Source organism: Peromyscus eremicus, chromosome 2 (assembly GCF_949786415.1).
Source record: "Peromyscus eremicus chromosome 2, PerEre_H2_v1, whole genome shotgun sequence".
NCBI lineage: Eukaryota > Metazoa > Chordata > Mammalia > Rodentia > Cricetidae > Peromyscus > Peromyscus eremicus.
The window spans coordinates 124,784,539-124,804,228 of NC_081417.1; the positions used below are offsets into that span (position 1 = coordinate 124,784,539).

The 19,690-nt window shown below is 43.8% G+C and overlaps 1 protein-coding gene across 6 annotated transcripts in view; it reads right to left on the minus strand.

Moving 5' to 3' along the window:
* Positions 1-316: 316 nt before the first annotated feature.
* Elavl4 (ELAV like RNA binding protein 4) overlaps positions 317-19,690 on the minus strand; it is an 83,555-nt gene continuing 64,181 nt past the window's right edge. For 2 of the 6 annotated variants that reach the window (XM_059256036.1, XM_059256038.1), the window contains exons 4-7: positions 6,865-7,018; positions 5,117-5,342; positions 3,494-3,532; positions 317-804 (exon numbers count right to left, since the gene is read on the minus strand). In XM_059256036.1, coding sequence (XP_059112019.1) covers positions 477-804; positions 3,494-3,532; positions 5,117-5,342; positions 6,865-7,018 — 747 coding nt within the window. In that variant the 3' untranslated portion in view covers positions 317-476. Of the gene's footprint in view, positions 847-3,493; positions 3,533-5,116; positions 5,343-6,864; positions 7,019-18,007; positions 18,044-19,690 lie in introns of those variants that run through there. The other 4 variants (XM_059256037.1, XM_059256040.1, XM_059256039.1 and 1 more) reach the window with 4 other exon arrangements.

Below are 19,690 nucleotides of genomic sequence, written 5' to 3' on the forward strand. Positions count from 1 at the left end.
ACGTTTTGACAAAAAAGAAAAATCTTTTTTTTCTTCCTTTGAATCCCATTACTTTGTAAAAATTGTTTATTATTTTTTTGTGTTTTTTGTTTTTCTTCTTCAAATGAGCGAATGGTCATCTTAAAAAGACCCACCTTCAAGGAAGGTAGTAAAGTTAGCTGGCTGGGTAAAAATCCCTGCACATCGCTATCTATGTATATTATATTCAACAACGACAGCTATGAAAGAACATTCAATGCATCAAAGGTATTTTTTTTTTTTGTTTTTTTTTCTTTTTTTTCTAAGCATTATAAAATCCTTTCCTGGTACACCTCAGGATAATCCAATGTTTTAATACTTAGGCAACACGGGCTTATAAAGTCCATGGTTGAATATAAGCCTTGGAAAGTTTGTCTCTCTCTTTTGTGTATGTGTGTGCGCGCGTGTTTTGTTCGTATATATTTATATATATATTTTAATAAGTAAGGGTGAGAAATTCAGGATTTGTGGGCTTTGTTGGTTTTAAAGGAAACTTGCAACACTCTGTCTCCCAGGCGATAACCATTGAGGCTGGCGATGGCCATGGCTGCCTCATCGTAGTTGGTCATGGTGACAAAGCCGAATCCCTTGCACTTGTTGGTGTTGAAGTCACGGATGACCTTGACGTTGTTCACTGCGCCAAAAGGGCCGAAGAGCTGCCAGAGGACACTCTCATCAGAATCAGGGGACAGGTTATAGACGAAGATGCACCAGCCTGTTCCTGTGTGACCAGGGATGTTCATTCCCACAAGACTTGTCATCCCGTCAATAGTGATTGGGGAGAACCTGGGGGGACAAGCAGAAGGGGGGACTGGTCCAGACATCAGTCTGACCATGGATGACACACAGATGCACAGACAGACACGGGGCAAAGGGCTGAGTGAGTGTTTGCAGGAGAGTCTTCAGGGTTTCAAAACCAAAATGCAAAAGCTAACATCTGTGACATTTCTTCTGATGGGGTGACCGGACAGCTAAGGCTCATGCCAAGAGAATGGCCAAGTCATTTCCTAAAAGCCACAAGAGACCCCCAGTTCTAACACAGTATATGTTCATACATTGTCCCACCCTGAACCTACCCCATCATAGACTGAGTTCTCAGGGAAGGGACTCTGTTTCATCCATTCTACTGTTGGGTTTATTCATTCAGTGATGTGCATATGGGCTCTCATAGACACATTGGCCCATAGGAAAAATACGTGTTTCTTGGTTGAGGGAGTGACAATCTGTTCGATGTCAATGCTTGGAAAATTTTACTCATTTTTTTAGGCGGATTAAGGGATGGCTCTAGAGGTGCTCACTCCACCACCATCACAGTCCCCCCACTTACGTCTACCCAAGACCTCTTGGTGTTACTGAGGTGGTAAACACATGAGGACCTCTCTTGTTATTAACCAGATGAGTGGCTCATATTCCATTTAGCATTTATTCATAAGGGTTCTCCCACAGACCTGGAGCAGTAATAACAGATGTACTACTCCTTAATACTATATCATCTCGAAGCCATCTCTGAGCATCACTGGAAAAGTCCTCAAGTGGTTTGTGTAGTTATAAATTTTGAATTGCTATACATTAGAAAAGCCTTGGTGCAACAACTGTTGTATTAGGTTGAAAATTTCAATTTTTTTGTGTAGTCTTGAAGAGGAAAAAAAATCCTTCAGATTTTATTCACTGTCTGATTAAATAAACCCATGTGGCATTTGTGGTGGAAGAAACAGTTAGGATACCAGAGTCTATGGCAGAACAGTATTGGCAACACTTTGTTTCACACTGAACTTAAACAGGGGGTTTTGACCTATTCATTGATGACCAGATTGCTTTTCTTTTGGTTGATTTTTTTTTGAGAGGTAGGGGGAGGAAATTGGAGAAGAGGAAGTCCAAAATAGACAGGAGTATGGGACAAAGTGGAAGTTATGACTATTTTAAAATGTAAGCAGACACTATTGGAGGTTTAGAAGTCTTATTAAAATTCATATTTAGCTAGAATTTAGCTGTGAACCTCTGATCCCTTTCAGTTTATGCACAGAAAGCAACTAAGTACTTATTATAAGGCCAAGGTCAGGGCTAGGAAGGGGTTTTAAGTAGGATTACCACTCAAGGTAGGATGGAGGCTACATCCAAATCTGGGTTCAGTGAAAAGGAGAATCTTGTTACCAAGTAGTGCTGGCTGTGCTGGATTGGGTTGCACTGGGCTAGAATGGACACTGGATGATGTGGTAACACACGGAGTACAGCCCAGTCTTTCCTAGTCTCATGTGTGTCCAAGCATCACCTTCTCCCCATAGTATTTGGTGCTAACTCACTTAAGTTAGAGGGCAGCAAAGGTATGGGATGGAGCTAGAAAAGTCGCAGAATGCTCAGGACTAGGCAAGCAGTGTGTTAGATACGTGGAGATAACCAGTCAGCCTTACTGGTGCTGAGGTTGAGATTCAAGAGGCTGGCACTCTGCTAGTAAAGTGTGCAGTCCACTAACTCCCTTCTCTGTGTGCTCATTTCCAGAGTCAGGGTACTTACCATGCATAACCAAGTGGTAAAAGACCCTGCATCAAGTGAAGAGTGTGCTGTGGTCTATGAAAGCCCACATCTCTCTCCCTCAACTGATGAAGTTGTATTAAGGTGTGCATCTCTACTGAGAAAGAAGATAAAGATGCTATGTCCCTGGCAGTGCAATGGAGTTTATCAGGTCACATTTAGGGACCTCATGGATACAGCTACATAACACACTTAACTTCTAAGACTGATTTTAGGTTGGGCCTGGAAAGCCTTATGATTACATTCAGAAAGTCTCAAACTCTTGACCCTGCTTCAGTCCCCAGCCCCATAAAAAGGCTTTAAAAATGAAATAAACCTTAAATTTACCCCCCAACCCCCCACACATATAACTGAGAGAAGACTTATATAACGGCTAAAACCTGTAATAAAAGAAACCCTTGGTTGAGGTGCACACAGATACACTTCATTCTCAAGCTGTGCCTTAAAATGCACACTGAAGTGGGATGGGAGTCAAAAAGCCATCCATGTTTTAATCCATGATTTGGCCAGATTGTCGGCCATGATTAGCAAAATGTTCTAATTTTGATTTGCCGGGATCTGCCCTCTGAAACTGAATCCTGGCATCAGAAATGCAAAACAGGTGCTTAGCAAGTTTGCAGAATCAGCCAGAAAAGTCAGGGCTTTCTCCCCAAGGGAAGCCACTCAGGACCAGATCAGATGACCCAGAGCTTGGTAGCTGTGGCACCTGAACCACAGGGAAAGCCCACCTGCAAAAAAAAGAAAAGGTGAAACACACAAATACATTTTTGTGTGCCCTAAAAGAAACCAAATTAACTGAGGTCCAAAATTAAAATTAAGAATTTGACATGCTGGTGGAAGAAAAAGGAAGAATTGAAAGAAAAGTAAAGTTAGTGAATTAAAAAAAAAAATCTAGCCCCAGTCTGTGCCAACACGGACATCTGGCAATCTGTGGAGTTTTAATTACCTCTTTACGCCATAGGCCATATTAAGCAAATTGTCCAGCCTGCAAAGAGAAGGAGGGTCTCTGGGTTAATGCCTCACAGATGGCAAGATCACTCAATGGAACTATTAATAAGAATGCTCCATTTTCAAAGAAGAAAAGCTTGACAACTTCCCCACTGCTCAGGAGACTGTCTACTGGTAGTTCTCTCTTTTCCTGTTTCCAATTGCAAGTAATTCATGTCCAGGTCACTTCTAGAGTCTAAAGCAAGTGTCTAATGAATTCTGTTTTCTTTCAAGGTCTGAATTAATTCAGCTCTCCCCTCCCATCTCTCAGAACATTTGCGTGGATTTACTTTTATGTTACTTGTGAAATTGTTAAAACGGGGCGGGGGTGTTCTTAAATCATTTACCTTTTATTACAACTAAACTTGTGTGCAAAGGTCTCTGTTCCTGGTTAACAGCACATGATCACAGACTACACATATGAACAGATCTGTTAGTCTAGCTGCTTTCATTATATCTGGCCACACCCACAATTGGGAAGGCAGGGAGTTTTTGTGAGCTAAGATTAAAAGAAAAAAAAAAAGCTTACTACTTACTATGTAACAGCCGTAAAGCTGTCATTATGTTATAATCTTCCTCACATGCATACCTTACTTGGGGACAAGTTATTCACACCATGGGGCAGCAGTAACCATAGTTTCCACCATTAGAAGCTTGCTGGAAAGGCTTTTTACATAAATACTACATGTGCTTTCATACAAAATAGAAATTAGATGGCTCGGACCCTTCATGAAATTATTAACTATTTCAGAGTTATGGGGCATAGGAGGACACATGGAAAGTCTCATTTCTTCCTTCACTGTGGCCAGATGGACTGTTTTATCATAGAGAGAAGGACCCCCTATTTTCTCATGTGAGGTTTGACCAGGAAGAAAACCCTTTCATTAAAGGGAAGTTGGTACATGGGCAGAATACGGTACTCGCTTAGAATTTTCTATGGGGGGAGGGGCGAGTCAAGACCGTGCTTCTCCCTGCACAACAGAGGCTGGTTAAAGTCTAACTGCTTTCCTGGGAAAAAAATCCACCTCTCAGGAAGGTCCCACAGGGAACTGCCCATTGCACCAGGGACTTCCTGGGGTTTGGGTACCCAAAGAAAACACTAGTAAGGTATGACTGAATCTTCCTTTTCATCTTCGCAGAGTATGTGACTTAAGAGAGTAAAGTTAATATTAAAGAGAGTCTCTCCTCCCCTGGATTCCAGCATCACCTAGGAAAAGAGGCAAGGACAAGCCACTCCTGGCCAGGGTCTACCCTGCCTTAACTCTGAGCAGCTGCATACATCTCAGTGATTAGCTCCATTGAAATTGATTCTTCTTGTCTGGCTAAACACAGAGATTTTATTTCTACTAATGATTCTCAAGTTTAACCAGTAGTCACAGTGACAAGCTGGGAGAGGGCTGGTAAGAGTAGTCCTCTTGTATTTTATAGGAGTGGCAAATGGTGCTCTGGGGAAGTGTCCCGTAGTGACGGCTTGGGCGGAGCAGAGGCTGTTTGCCTTGTTCTGCCCTTCAGAGCTGTAGGCTCTCTGGCCCATGCCCCATTTCATACTGGTGATGGTGTGGTGAGTAGCAGACATGCCTACCTGAACCTTTGAGCCTGGTGGTGGAGAGGGCCAGGGTAGCGCCTGTTTGGGGACTGGTAGAGCTGGGAGAGCAGAGCCTGGCTGGACTTCTGGCTGGGGTTGTTGGCAAACTTCACAGTAATCGGTTCTGTAGCACCGCTGGGCTTCTGGCCATTCAGCCCTTTGATGGCTTCTTCTGCCTCGATCCTCTTATCAAAGCGGATGAATCCCACCCCTCTAGAGACTCCTGGGGAAGGAAAAACAGCATTTGCAAAGAGTGACCCAGACAGTTGGGAGCTATCACTGGGAAGCACCCTGTAGATACTTTGTGGTGACTCAATCCACTTGTGAGCCAGCTCCTTGAATTTCTGTCACTCACCAAAAGGCATCTATCTGGGAGCCTTTCTACCAGCATGGCAGATGTCTCCAAGCAGAACACAGTGGGTGTTTCCCTCCTGGCCTCTACAATTGCCCTGCCCAGTCCCTATCTACCTTTAACTGACCACCTAACACTATCTAGTTCTGAGGGTGCCTTTCATACCTCATAACTGAACCTCTGACCACTCACTGCACCCTTTAGGAACATATTCTGTGCTTTTTCTGCACCCTTTGAATGATGGACTTTATGCCGGCCACTTATTCTTTGTTGTCTTAAACAGAAACAAATAAAACCTACAGGTTACCTTTCCCTGGATCTTTGCTACATGCAGACAAAATTCAGACCTTTCAGGACAGCAATTATTGCCTTTGGCAGTCTGGTCTCAAATCTCCTACTGAACCTTACACCAGCCACCCTGACCTGCACTGAACAGCTTGTATTCTTTCTTAACACCAAACCTTGGGCTATACCATCCTCTGCCTCTAGACTGTTCTATCCCTTCCTTTTTTGCCAGGAAACTGAATCATTCCCCAAAGCTATGTTCCAAAATTGCCTCTGCCATGGAGCCTTTCCAACAATCACCAGGAGGCCCAGTACACCTTCTTATGAGCTCTCATGGGGCACTGGACAGTCTCTAGCAAGCACCTCACATGACCACATTGAGTCCTGTGAGGGCAGGCTCTATGTCTCCTTTATCTTTGGTCCTGAGTGTCTCTCTGCACAGTGTTTGAGGTGGAGTCAACACCACTGGGGATGGGTGCATGGATCAAATGGTAAACATGCATGTTTACCTCTACTCTCAGGGGAAACACTTCAAATTGAGATCAAATCAGGAATAGGCAAAAGACACTGTCACTGACAGTGCAGCCCCAGTGACCTTACATCTCTTCCTGAGAGGTGCTGGTTGGGTTTCTTTCTTATGGACAAAGAACCGTAGCACCTTAGCCTGGGATCATACCCATGCACTGCTGACTTAGCTAGTGGGAAATCTGACCTCCCACTTTAGATGACTCCCAATATGTAGAATAAAACCGCTTGAAGTCCCTTCTAACTTTACATCACTGTGTTCTGGAGCTAGAGCTGTACATATAGTTTTACCCACTGGATGAATTGCTGAAGGCAGAGACAGACTTTGAAGGCCATAGAACCCCACTCTTAACTTGATACCCAAATCTTCTTTCATGACCCTGCCAAGTAGTTTAGTTGTATTTCCATGGTAGAGACTTTGGAGTCTCAAGATGGCCCATTTTAAATTTAGGTAGTCCATGTACAAGGGTCAGGAATCCGCCTGTTCAGGGTCTGCATCCTCACCTGCAACATCCATGAACCTACTTCTGTGGGTCACATGGCACAGACATACAGGGGAATCAATTACAAAGAAGCACTTAACCTGTGACTTGATCGACCAGGATGCGTGAGGTGATGATGCGACCGTATTGCGAGAAAAGCTGCTCCAGTTCCTTCTGGGTCATGGTCTTGGGAAGGCCACTAACGTACAGGTTAGCATCCCTGATTGAGGCTGAGCTCGGGCGGGCATAGGACACCTAGGAGAAGGTGAGAGGTGCTAAATGCACAACAGGCACTCATCCTTAGAGTGGAGACCGAAGTAACAACCAAGATGACAGTCCCTTGTCCGTCCTTAGGACCCATGATTCTTGTGTAGGAATAACAACAGGAGAACAACAAGAGATGAACAAAAGGAGACTTGTCAACAGGAACTTAAAACAAATGCACAGATAAAGGTCTGTAAGTGTGAACAGATAGCTACTGTATGGCAGCTGTTAAATGCAGAACTACCCACGCGTGAAGTTCTGAAGATTTACCTCCTGGATGTGGGAGTATAGATGATTTACTGTATCCAACACATCATAATCTTTGAATAAGCCAAAAAGAAAAAAGAAAGCCCGTGAAATTCTGCTCTGTACATTTCTCTCCGTGCCATCCTCCCTGTGCCCATTCCCTTATCCCAAGCATCAAAGCGGTCAGTGTCTCTGCACGACTTTTTTGGTCCCTCCTTTGTGCTGCTCCAATCTGTGCCCACGAGGTCTGCTCTCGCTGAATGACAAAGTGCTGGGGAAATGGGGCTGAATGAACATCTGCTTGTTAAACTCCATATGTGACCTTGCACATCTGCAAGGATCAGTTGCCTCTCACTTTGAGGCAGGGCAGATAGAATCACAACAAACAAAAAAATGGGGGCACAGTGGATAAGAGGGAGGGGAAGGACAGTGGTTAGAGAAAAGAGCCTCACCGGTGGTTATAATAAGTTTGACTTTGTAAATTTGTTCTCCCAGATCTCTCAACTGCTTTTTTTTTCTCCCCAAAAAGCTAACACAGAAGTGTAAACAGATCTGAAATTCCATCTGCAAGAAGCCAAATCTTTAGCAGTACACATAAGCAAAGCAAACCCCAGCAGTCATTAATTTTAGACTTTCATTTACTTATTTATTTATTTTTTAAGAAAACAACATCAGACATTTGAAATATAATTTACAGCTAGTCTAACAAAAGCACTTTCCTGCTAAAGCTATTTCTGGGGCAGTTAGGGCTCAGAATAGACGATGAAAACAGTCATTTCTGACTACATCTGACAATGGTGGACAGGAAGGGATCTATATGCTTTAGCATTTTTCAGCTGGCAGTTTCTTTTAATCCATATAACAGATTCAGGAGACTTGCTAAATCCATTAGCGTGAGAGTATGTGCATGTGCATGATTGTGTGTGTGTGTGTGTGTGTGTGTGTGTGTGTGTGTGTGATTCTGTGTGTACATAAAAGCATGGGTCCACAACAAATGTCATCCTAAATCAGACCATTGACATTAAGAGCTAAACTTTGAACAGCAAAGTGGGCCTTATTTATGAGATCTTCAGGCAAAGAAAATGAGTGCAGAGAGAGGATTAAGGATGAACAGACCCCTTACTCATGGCATATTTCCCCTTTCTATGACAGGGACACTAGGTCCCTTTATGAGTTCTATACCTAAAAATAGATGTTGACTCAACAGAAAATGATGTGAATGACTAATCTGCCTCACTAGCCTCCTCTCACTGATGGAGCCAAGCAGCTGCCTCCAGTATCTATATCTTCTAGAAATCCATGGGTAGCCTTGGAGGCCTCTGTACGTGCCACATCTTCCCAGAATATGGCAGAGAAAGCAGAGTAGCTTTTACATGGTAGGTATCTGTGTGCATCTGGGGCTGGCCTGGGAGCTGAAGGATCAAGAACTCCATGTAACTGTTATGTGGAGTAATTCTACTCCACAGAAAGTGCTCCTATCCCAGTCCTCTAAGGGGCAAGAACAGGTTATAACATAGTGGAACTATTTTTCATTCAGGAGGAAGCAATGGTAGGAAGGAGGAAACCCATCCACAGTACTAAGGTTCACCTTGTCTCACCTTGCTAGTTACTGATGTTGTCTGAATATATCTGTGTTCCATCAAAGTTCAACCTCCCCACTGCATGCCTTCACTCAGGGGAAAGAGGCCAAGTCTGACTCTTGTAAGGGCTTAGCTCAAATGCCACCTTCTTTTGGCAGTCTTCTCTTTCTGGTATTGCCTCACCCTGAGATCCTCCTTAGTGGTCCACTCATTCGGATCTTAACGCACTATCTAGTCTCGTCGTCGTTTTCTTGAGGTGGGTGTATATGTGTCTTATCTATGTCTGTGGCTCCACCTCTCAGCACAGAGCCTGAAATCTGCAGAAGGTACAAAACATACTGGAAAAAAATGAATGAACACCCACAGCTCATGATAGATGATGCTGGTGTTTGGGGTTCTTTAGAGTTAACCATAGCTTGATTCCTCCACTGATACGATCACTGAGCCAAGCACCCAGAATCATAGCTATGTGCCCTCACTAACTGAAGAGCTAAGATAAGCTTCTTACTCGCTAGTGCCCGAGGTTGGAAGGACTAAGAGGAGTCTGCTTCAGAACGAGGTACCACAAATACTTCTGGAGGATCTAATCTGTGTGATGGGAACACAGCACAAATCAGGCGTCTCATTCACCTTCAACAGAGGCAACAGGCTCCTCAGAGGATTTACCGAATAAATATGGGGTGAATGGATGAGCAAACACAGTGACCCATTGTCACAAAGTCACAAGACGTGTGTCATGGCAGAGTTATATCTTAGTGTGACTCAAACATGGGGGGGGGCAGGGGTAAGTTGAGGGTTAGAAGGACCAGGGAGAAGATAGAGTTGTAGTGAGATAGATGGTAGGATGGATGAGGAAATGGGGACCTGTTAATAGCCTTCTGCTTTGAGGAAGGTCAAAGGTTTAGGAAAATGCCTGGCAGTATACATTTTCTACTATGCAACAGCTATACAAAACAAAGCAAAGACCTTGGTTTCTACTGGTTTGGGGCAGCTTGAGCTGGGGTCCAGAAAGGAGCATGTTGAGGGCAGACTCTGCAGAGCAAACAGAGTTGGCATTGGAAAGTCAATGACACAGTCAAAACCATTTCCCCCAAAGATGATCCTGAGGCAGAATTACAGCCACAGATCCCCAGAGACTGACCCAGGCTCAGAGCACTGACCGATCAAAAGGTAAGCAGTATCTGGGTTGTTCTACTCCCAGCCTAAGCCCTCTTCAGTTTTTCTCCTCTATTTAGAGCCATAGCTTATTGTTCTTTTAGACCTCTGTGCAGTACCTCTGGAGAGGACCAGGCGAAAGCGATAGGAAAATGATTTGCTCAATCTGGCATCTAAATGCTTATCCTCAAACCCAAAAAGTTCAACTTTCCTCAAACATTGGTTAAACTCTAGCAGAAGGACTGCAAATGTTAGGCCCTTTGCTAACCTGAAACATGTCCCCCAAATGGTGACCTTCAGCCTCTGTATTGGTGACATGTTGACCCTCTAGAGCTCAGGGCTTCCAATGTTATAGGCAGTGCCCTGGAGAATTCCTCTTGTCTTGAACCATCACGATCTTGCTCATTTCATTCATCCAGAATTTCTCACAAGAAGGTTGGCATTTCTAGGCCAGCACAGCTCTTGTCTAGACAAAGCTGTGAGTGAAGAAGCCACTCCTTTCTGGGTTAGGGTGGCCCAAAGGCAGGTGACTGAATGGCTGACATCACAGACAACCCTGTCAGAGATTTTCAACATTTCCACATGCCCCAGATCTCTCTTCTTGTGAGTTTGCAGTCCCCCTACCCACTACAAAAGGACCCAATAATAACAATAAACTTGATAGCCTTGGTGCTAGAAGTGGCCTTGAAAATTTGGGAGGAACTCATGAAGGGCTGAGTATCTATCACAGACATTTCTGAGAACACAAAGTTCACAACTACGTGAATATCCTATACTACCCCTGGCCATCACTGGCTGCTGCAAAGATCTTCTTTATAGACCTCAGGGACATCCTTTCTGTTCTTATCAGCCTTCATCTTTGACAGGTGCTAGTTAGAGTGTTGGGGAACTACAATTTGAAATAAGTTACTCCAAAGCGTATACTTACGTTACTTTAACTGAAATTGAGATCCCAATATAGAATGGAAAAAGATATAGAGGTTAAGAACAGCTTTGGTGTATGGGAGCTTTAGATATGAATCCCGTTCACTTTCCAGATGTGTGACTTTGTGCCTTTCTGAGTGGCATCACTTGAGTAACATAGCTCAGAAGCTAAGAGAGCCACTTGTGTGTAAGATTCCTAGGCACAAAGACTGGCCCCAAAGTAAGTGCTCAATAAACCGTGACTTTGACATGGTTGCTATGTAAACAGGCCTTATTCTAGACACTGGGGAGCAAAAAAAAAAAAAAATTGTACAACAGTTCCTGACATGCAGGACTGCTAGTCTAGCAGAGGAGATGTGTACAATTTCATTATTTGAAGATCAAGCTACAGATTTTCCCCAGTCTGTTGTTAACACCCTATTCTCTGAGTGAATACAAACTCCCCAGAGCAGGCCGGTCCCCAGGGAATGTTCATTCTAAAGAAACCAGGAGAATGGCAGCAGAGAGCAGACTCTGGAGGTGCCAGGGCTTCTACGAGCAAGCCCTCCTAGGGACCTGAAATCCCACCTGTGGGAGCAGGGAGAGCAGGGAGCAGCCAGCTGGCTCCTGGAAACACAGCTTTGATTGTGAGGATTGGTTTACCTCTGTGCCTGTGGACGCAGCCCTCCTCATAAATAGGACAGGTGTCTGCTTTTGTGGCTCCATCCTTTGTGTTCCTCTCTGCACCTGCCACCTGATAATGCCACTCTAAAAGAGCACTGGGGATAGAGCCTCATGGTAACATCTCAGGTGCAGTTTGATCCCATCACATTTTTCCCTGTTCGGAACTCTCCAATGTGTCTTAAACACCTTGTGTTGGAAGTCCGAATCCTTTACCTAGGCATTCAGGGCATCTGGCCCTGGCATCTGGCCCAACCTCTCATCTCCTACTGACCTCTACAAGCACATTATGCTTCAGTTCAGACAAAAACAAAGTCACAGGTTTCTGGCTGTGCATTGAAAGTTTCTATCTTCATGGCTTTGTTCTTGCTGTGTGTTTATCCTCATAGCAAAATGAATTCTTGATTACCTTCTAGGCCTAGCCATGTTCTCCATGGGGCCCAGGCATACACAGCTATCCTTTCCTTAAGTGCTACGGGAGGTGTCTATCTCAGTGGTCATAGCTATCATAACCTACCTCCCATCACAATCTTCTGCCTAACGCCTGACCTGCCCCATCAGGTTGTACATTATGGTGAACTCAGTACACTGACTTCCACATCTAGTTTCAAAGCTTTACTAGGGTAGGAACTCAATTGAAACTAAATGTATAATTCACTGTAGTGAATGGATTTCGTATACTTTCCCAGGAGCTGACTCAAATGGAAAGAAAGAACCATGGAGTTAGGAGTATCTAAAGGTACCATAGGCTTATCTGACACACAGTATGGCTGATGTCTTTCTTGAAAAATTGTGGTGATAGATTCATGCACCTTAAAACTTACTTTTAAAAATATACCAGGCTGGTCTGGAGAGGTGGCTTAACCATAAAAGGCCAGGCTCACAACCAAGAAAAATCTACTAGACTGTCAAAGGTGCATACTCAGTACAAGGCTCTCTCTGTCTGACTGGGGCCTCTAAGTGAGTGAGATGTGGGAGAAGTTTCTCGTTGTGATTAGGGGAAGAGCAGATGCCAGACGCAGAGCCGCAGATTCCTCTCCACTAAATTGCAACTCCTGCCTCCTGCTTCATGTAAGACTGGTAGGAGTGTTGCAGCTGTCTGGAAATCCACACTACTTCCTGCCATCTTATCCTGACTGTTGTCCGTGCTTCAGTAAGAGTCAGATTCACTCTCTTTTAATGCATCCCCCAAACAGGTGGATAAAGGAAGGGTTCTACCCACTCACTCTCTGTATCTGCCATTCACCTGAGGGGTAACCCCACTCATTTTTATCCCTGGAAGCATTTGTTGAGTGCTCACTGAAAGCCACGATTGCCTACACATGAAAAATCAGTATTTCCATTTTCCAGATGATAGACTCTGGTGCAGTGAGATCAAGTACTTTGCCAAGGTCATCTTAACTAAGACAAACTCAGATATGACTCAAAGTTCTGGGATCTTTCCACTGGGCCACACCAACCTGGGCAGTGAAATAAAAGCCATGTTCTTGGCACAAACTGTTACTCTTCTTGGGAAGGTACCAAGTTGGAACAGCCATGCTGTAATATTTTATTAGACTATTAGATCTGGGAATAATCATCTCCAAAGAGGACTTATGTTTGAAGAAGGAAAGTGAGCCACCGAAGGTCATCACATATAGTTTTATAACAGAGCTGGGGCTTGACTATCTTAACTCAGAGTTCTTTTGAATGGACAAAAAGGAAAAGGGAAGGAGGGCTGGGTGCTCTATGGTCTTTAATAGAGAAGTCACCTTGTCCTGAGCCTCATGATTACTATGCAGAACTGACTCTTTAACCCCCAGGGTCACAGATATCCTAGGCCAGCAGCAGCCCACAGAACTTTCTGGGGTCAGGAGAACATTTGATACCTATAAAGTTTGATGGTAACTACTAGCTATGCATAGCTACTAAGCACTTCAGACAGTCTGAATGTGACTAAGGAACTACACTTTTATTTAATTAACTCAAATTACCATATGGTGCTAGTGGTGACTACATTGAATCGAGCAGCTTCAGGCCCGGAAACAATGTAAAGTTGTGGCTTTTCAGAGCTAGGAGGGCATACAGGCTCATCTAGTCAGAATTCACGCCAGAACATCATCCGGACAGGTTCCATTTGAATGGCTCTGATGATGAAGGGCTCTTCCCTATTCAAGACCTATACTGTACTGATAGCTATATTGGTTTTCTTCCCAATTTTAAATGTAAGGCTGAAGCAATGCCTTAGCCTCACCGCAAAATTTTCTTTCCAGGAGAATGGAACAGTAGCCATCCCGGGTAGATATAAGGGTGCACAACGCTCTTTTCATCTTTCTCATTCACTCTGGACAGCATTTGAATGTCAGGACTCTTTAAAACAGGGAAATAAAAATGGGACACAAGACATCAGGTGGCCTTGGGTAAGAGAGGTTCACCGTTTCCTCTAATGTGGAGATATAATCCCAAAAGTGTGTGCTCGCTCTCTCTCTCTCTCTCTCTCTCTCTCTCTCTCTCTCTCTCTCTCTCTTTCTCTTCATGTATGTGTGCTTGCATTTGTGTGATTTTTTTTTTTTTGGAGGAGCTCACATTACACCATTGGCTTCTTTTATACTTGCAAATGCTCTCAAACTCCATTCAAGCACTTCTGAAAACTTAAATGTGCCCCCAACTTGTACCTGTTCAGTTTTCTTTTGTAATCCAGACCCAAAACACTGAGAATGACCTTCAAGATCCCGGGATCATATCAAGTTCAGTGGGCTGAGAAAGCAGAACTGTTTCTATTTCCAACCATCTATATCTGTATGCATTTGAAATAATTTACTCAAAGAAAGTTAAAAGGGCACCTGAAATCAGAGCAGCAAATACATTCTCCCACTAAAGAAGGGGTGACAGCCAGTACAACTGGGCATCTCCAGTTTCATTGGCCTATTCCTGGTCCTTTCCTTGGGGATTCAGTAACCCCAGTGTCCTGGCTGACCTTGGCAGCAAAGGGTTCCTACAAAGGAGTGGTGGTGCCTTTTTGTTATTAACGAGATAGAGGCAGGCAGGGTATTATTTCTGGGTGGGGTGATATCCGTCAGCAAAAACTGATCTGCTAACTCTCCGGGAAGCATTAAGAGCCGTGATAGGAGAAATAATTGCTTATGCCGAGTGCAAAGAAGAGATGCCTCAGCGGAATGGAGGCCTTCAGCAAGGCAGGTGGATAGCGGAGGAAGTGGGGAGGGAGGAGGCACTGTCGCCCATGACCCCTGGCAAGGGAAAGAAGCGGCTAGAGTGAACGGGAACCCACAAAGCTCAAGTGCAGAGAGATCCCCAGAGGCACTGCTAGTGCCATTAGGAGAAAAAAGAGAAAATGTCGAAATCCTTAAGCAGCATCCTTACAGAGGAGGCAGAATAACCAGCCCACTTCCTCCCCAGAGAAGAAGGGATGGTCCTTCTGGAGAGCTCTCCAGCAGCCTCTCTCCTAGTTGGGTTCTCTAAAGACCTGGGATGCTGCCTAGTGATAAGGTACCTCTCTCATTTCCTACGTCTGTCGGACAGTGCTAGCTCTTAGGGGTTCACTCGGAGTGGCAGAGGCTACCCTCGTCATCTGAGACCTGGTGCTGAGATGTGCACTCTAGTTTGCACAAGTGCTGTGCTCTGGAAATGCTTTATTATATCAAGTTGTACTTTTATCATTTGAATAAGGCTTCATGTGATTATTAGAGAAATTCATAAAGCCATTTACAAACATATAATTCAATGGAGAAAAGCCTCAACAAATACAGATATACACATATATCACATACACACACACACATTCCATATTATGCAGCAGCAAAAACATGCCCCTGCCCCCTCTCCCCCAAGAAAAAAACCCCCAAGTCTAAGGCTGATAAAACCTACAGCAGCACCCTGCCAAATGCTGGTTTGTGGCCAAACACTCCACAAGGAACACTATCAACAGATGGACTATCCTGGAACTTATTTTGAGCAGAGTGACTCCCACTTACACCTTACACAGCACCCTATCTCCCCTCCAGCATCCAAGGGAACCTCTCTAGCTTGTGGTCACTCTATTATCTCACTGCAGCTTGCATAGCTAAGTGCCCCACCCCCACCCCCATGCATGCTTGCCAGGAGTAAACCTACAGAGGCAGAGCAAGTAGTGAACACATCTCTAATCCTGCTTCTCACACTTAGGTTAAAGCCTGAAGAAGAGTTCCATCACTGAAGGGTTTAGCAGAAGTGATACCAAGCCTTCAAATCCCAGTTTGCTAGGCTTTATTTTACCAAAGTTTCTCATGGTAACTTGAATATCAATCCAAACAAATCCGCTTGGATTATTCCTGTTTTGAGGGTCCTTCCTCTCTTCCTTTTTTCCTCTTTCCCTCTCTTCTCCTTGTGCCCCCTCCATTTTGTTATGAAGCCCAGGCTGACCTTAAACTCATCATAATCCCTCTGCCTCAGCCTCCAGAGTGCTGGAATTACCATTACATCCATTCCCCGTTTTGTTTGTTCTTAACTAATGTGACAAGGAGCAGAAGCAAAGGTAACAGGATTCAATTGAGCATTTCTTAGTAAGGGGCTGAAGTGACAGTGTAAATTCGGAAGCTGCTCTTTCAGAGTCGGCTAGGATAGGCATCAGTTGTCAAGGGGTATCAGAGCATCATTTCCAAGAATCCAAAGCCTGTTCTCCCAGTGTTCTCAGATTCTTGTTGGAGACAAGTAGAAAAAAAAAACAACAAAAAACAAAAAACAACTAGAAAAACTAAGAAACAGCAGCCTATCGCTAAGTGAGGTAAATCATCTCCTGTGGTAAGCTCATGGTCCACACTAGTCTGTGGCCCCATGAAACACCTGGATTGGAGAATTTCTAGGCCATTGCCATCTGTGGCTCACTTAAATGGAAGGCCTTAAAGCCTGGAAAGCAAGGGCTTGGGAAGTTAAAGTCCAGTGTGTCTTCAAGTTAATGGCAAATGTTCTGAACCATAAGTTCATCTATGAAGAATCTGGAGGGACCACATAGTTCATTTATTTGCTTTCTATATCAACTTACCATGCCAGGGAATTAACCCCTGTATGAGCAGAGCCAAAATACTCACCCACACACCCTCACAAGGCTCACATGCTGCTAGGCAAACAGGCAGTTTGACATTCCAACACTAAGGACCCACTGCCAGAGAATTATTTTTAAAGCTTTTTAAAAATGCTCCAACTGTCACTTACCCACTGTGTGATCCTAGGTCTCTCTCCTGAACTTCTCTAGGCCTCAGTTTCCTCATTAGCGTAAAGGAGACAATAGCACCTTCTACCAGGGCTATTTTCAGAAACAAAGCTGATGTGTGTAAAGCACTTAACTCCTGGTATAGCTCAAAGATTAAGTGGTAACAAGCATTTAGAAAGACTAGGATCCTATCAGGCACAATGTAAACATTCCAAGTAAGCTAGCATTACTGTTGTTTATTGTCATTTCCTCTCTGGCTCATGTTTACACAGGATAAACGGACAGCCGTGTGTCTAGGCAGGACACCTCACTTCTCCAAGCCTGGTCTCCAGGTGGAGTCTTCTCCCTTGAAAGAAGTCTAATCGAAAGAGCCATTCCTCTGGAGTTCCCATTCGCACCTACTCATTCCAGGTATAATTCACGCATCATGCCCTTTCTCTGCCAGAGGTCTGTGCTGCTCACATACCCTCAGTGTTCATATGGTCTCCGTACAGCCTCCTCAATAAAAGGAAAATGGATTTTTTTGTTGACAGGAAAGCATCTTCTGTGGACATCTCCCACTAACAGCCAGGTAATGGGACATTCACCGATATCTGGCAAAGGCAATGGTGCCATATTTAAATCTCAGGTACAGAGGTTAAAAGGTGACTTAACAAAGGTCAAATACTATATTCTGCTTGGTTTTCCTTCATAATTCTTTCTTTGTTTATGTTTACGGCCTCTAAAAATTAAGAGCTCTGACATAAAGGAAATCTAGATTTCAGTTCCTATTGAAGAACTGAAGATCTAAATTAAACACCTTCAGAATCACCATAGTCATCCCATCATCATCATCATCATCATCATCATCATCATCATCACTACCATTACCATCATCAGGGAATAGCTGCTCTCTTTGCCCTCCACTAACTCCCATCTCTAAAACCATCCCTGAATCTGGCAGTTAATCATTAATTTAGGGGTTTGTTCTTCTTTTTCTAGCACTAATATTTTTATATATCACACTTAGAGTGGCGTGTTTTCTGTGTTATCAGAAATGTGAGAAGGAGCATACACTTAACCAAGTTTGTCAACTTGTACTAGATGGTCCCGAGATCGCTGTAATGCATGCTTCCATAGATGATGTGTGTGTGGTTTGTTGTTTTTGTTGTTGTTCGTTTTTTCCAGATTGACAAGCTATCTATTCCTTCATGGCAGTCAAGAGTAAAGAGATAAATCTCATGTCACTTATCAAAGCAAGCTGAAGCAGTAGAAGTAAACAGTGGCCTGAAAGGCATAAAAAGCAATTTTAAGAAATTAATAAATGATGAGACTATTAACAGCACACGAAAAGAGTTTGCTTTTTTTCCCCCTTTAATATGATTTTTACCTTAAACACTGTGTCCCTTTAGGAAAGGGAAGAAAAGTTAATAAAGGAACCTATCACTCAAACTTAATTTTTAGTATGGCAAATAAACTGCTTTAATGAAAGGGCTGAAATCCCTAGGTTTGCACATTAAATTTTCATTCGTAGTAGAGAATGGAAATTATTGATTCAGCAGTGGTATCATGCATTTTGAATCCTACAGTGTCTCTCAGAAGCCCACATTTCCTCTGGGTGCAAATGTGTTAGCAGCATTTTGATGCAGGGGGAGCCTGGGCTGGGTAGGAGGACAGAGAAGGGGATAGAGATAAGGGAAGGAAGTAGACCAGCTCGTCACAGAAAGAAAATAATCAATGTTCCTTGTCTCCAAAATCCATTTAGATAAAGCATCTGACGTTATGATGGGCCACGGGACCATTCTGAGACTAGAAAAGCTGGGCCCAATCAGTCTTTGGGGGAAACCGCAGGGATCTTATGAAAGACTTTGAAAAAAAAAAATAAAAGGCAGACTGATAGTTGGTGATTTGATCCCAAGCCGTGGGAAAAGGGTTTGGGTTTTAAGAAAACCGTAGAGGAAAGAAAAGTACCTTTCTCAGTTCAAGGTCAGCATGTCCGCCAAGGGGGGAGGGGCATCTGACATTCTAATGCTGAACTGGATAACATAAAAAAAATCAATCAAGGCCACAAACAGCTCTCAATGCGACAAAGCCTCATCAGAGTCAAGTGACAGGAATGCTTTTCTCGACTTAAAGTATGAAAATATGTGTGTTTTTCCTTTGAAAGAAATTAATCTTCCTTACTCTCTGAGGACTATGCCATAATTAAACAACTTTTATTTCCCCCTTAGAGAATTCCTAGGAACTAACTCTAAGCCATGTCAGAGGCAGCCTAAATCAGGCTTATTTTGCGGTCTTTGTGTACTACAGACTGTAGGAGATCAGAGAAAGCAATAATTTTTTTAGAAATAATCTAAACACAATTGCACAAATAAAGCTGCTTAAGAAGAGAAATAATCACCTAAAGTGTCCCCGAAGAGAAAGGCTCTGTTGTTGTTTTATTCCCTTCCAGCCAAGGTTTTCTTATACGCCACTCTCTTTTGTTAGCCTGGATGTCAGAAAAGTAGTTTTGCTGAACTAAAAAGTTCTGGTTTTGTGTTTTCAGATGCGGAGAGCTGGTGCCATCTATAGATTTCCATTCTGGGAGAAGTTTCTCTTTTGTCCTACTTTGCGTCAGACCTGCTGTCGTGAGGATAAGAGCGCCCAGGAGACACTTCCCTGCGGTTTAATAGGCTATGAAGGATGGGACTCATTAATCGGCTGGCAGCTGCCCCTAAACAGGATGCTGCCTGGAGGTGGGGGAAGAAGGGGAAGGGAGGCTGAGGAGCAGGCAGCTCCATCCAAGAGACCACCGCCAGACGCCCGAGGCAGACAGCGGCCTGTCAAAGGAGCCCGTATAAGAAGTCTAAAGTGAGAGAGTGCAGTCCAGTCCCAGAAATCCACCTACCTACCTGGAGAAGCAGCCTTAGGTTACTGATTTCTTTTTTGAATTAA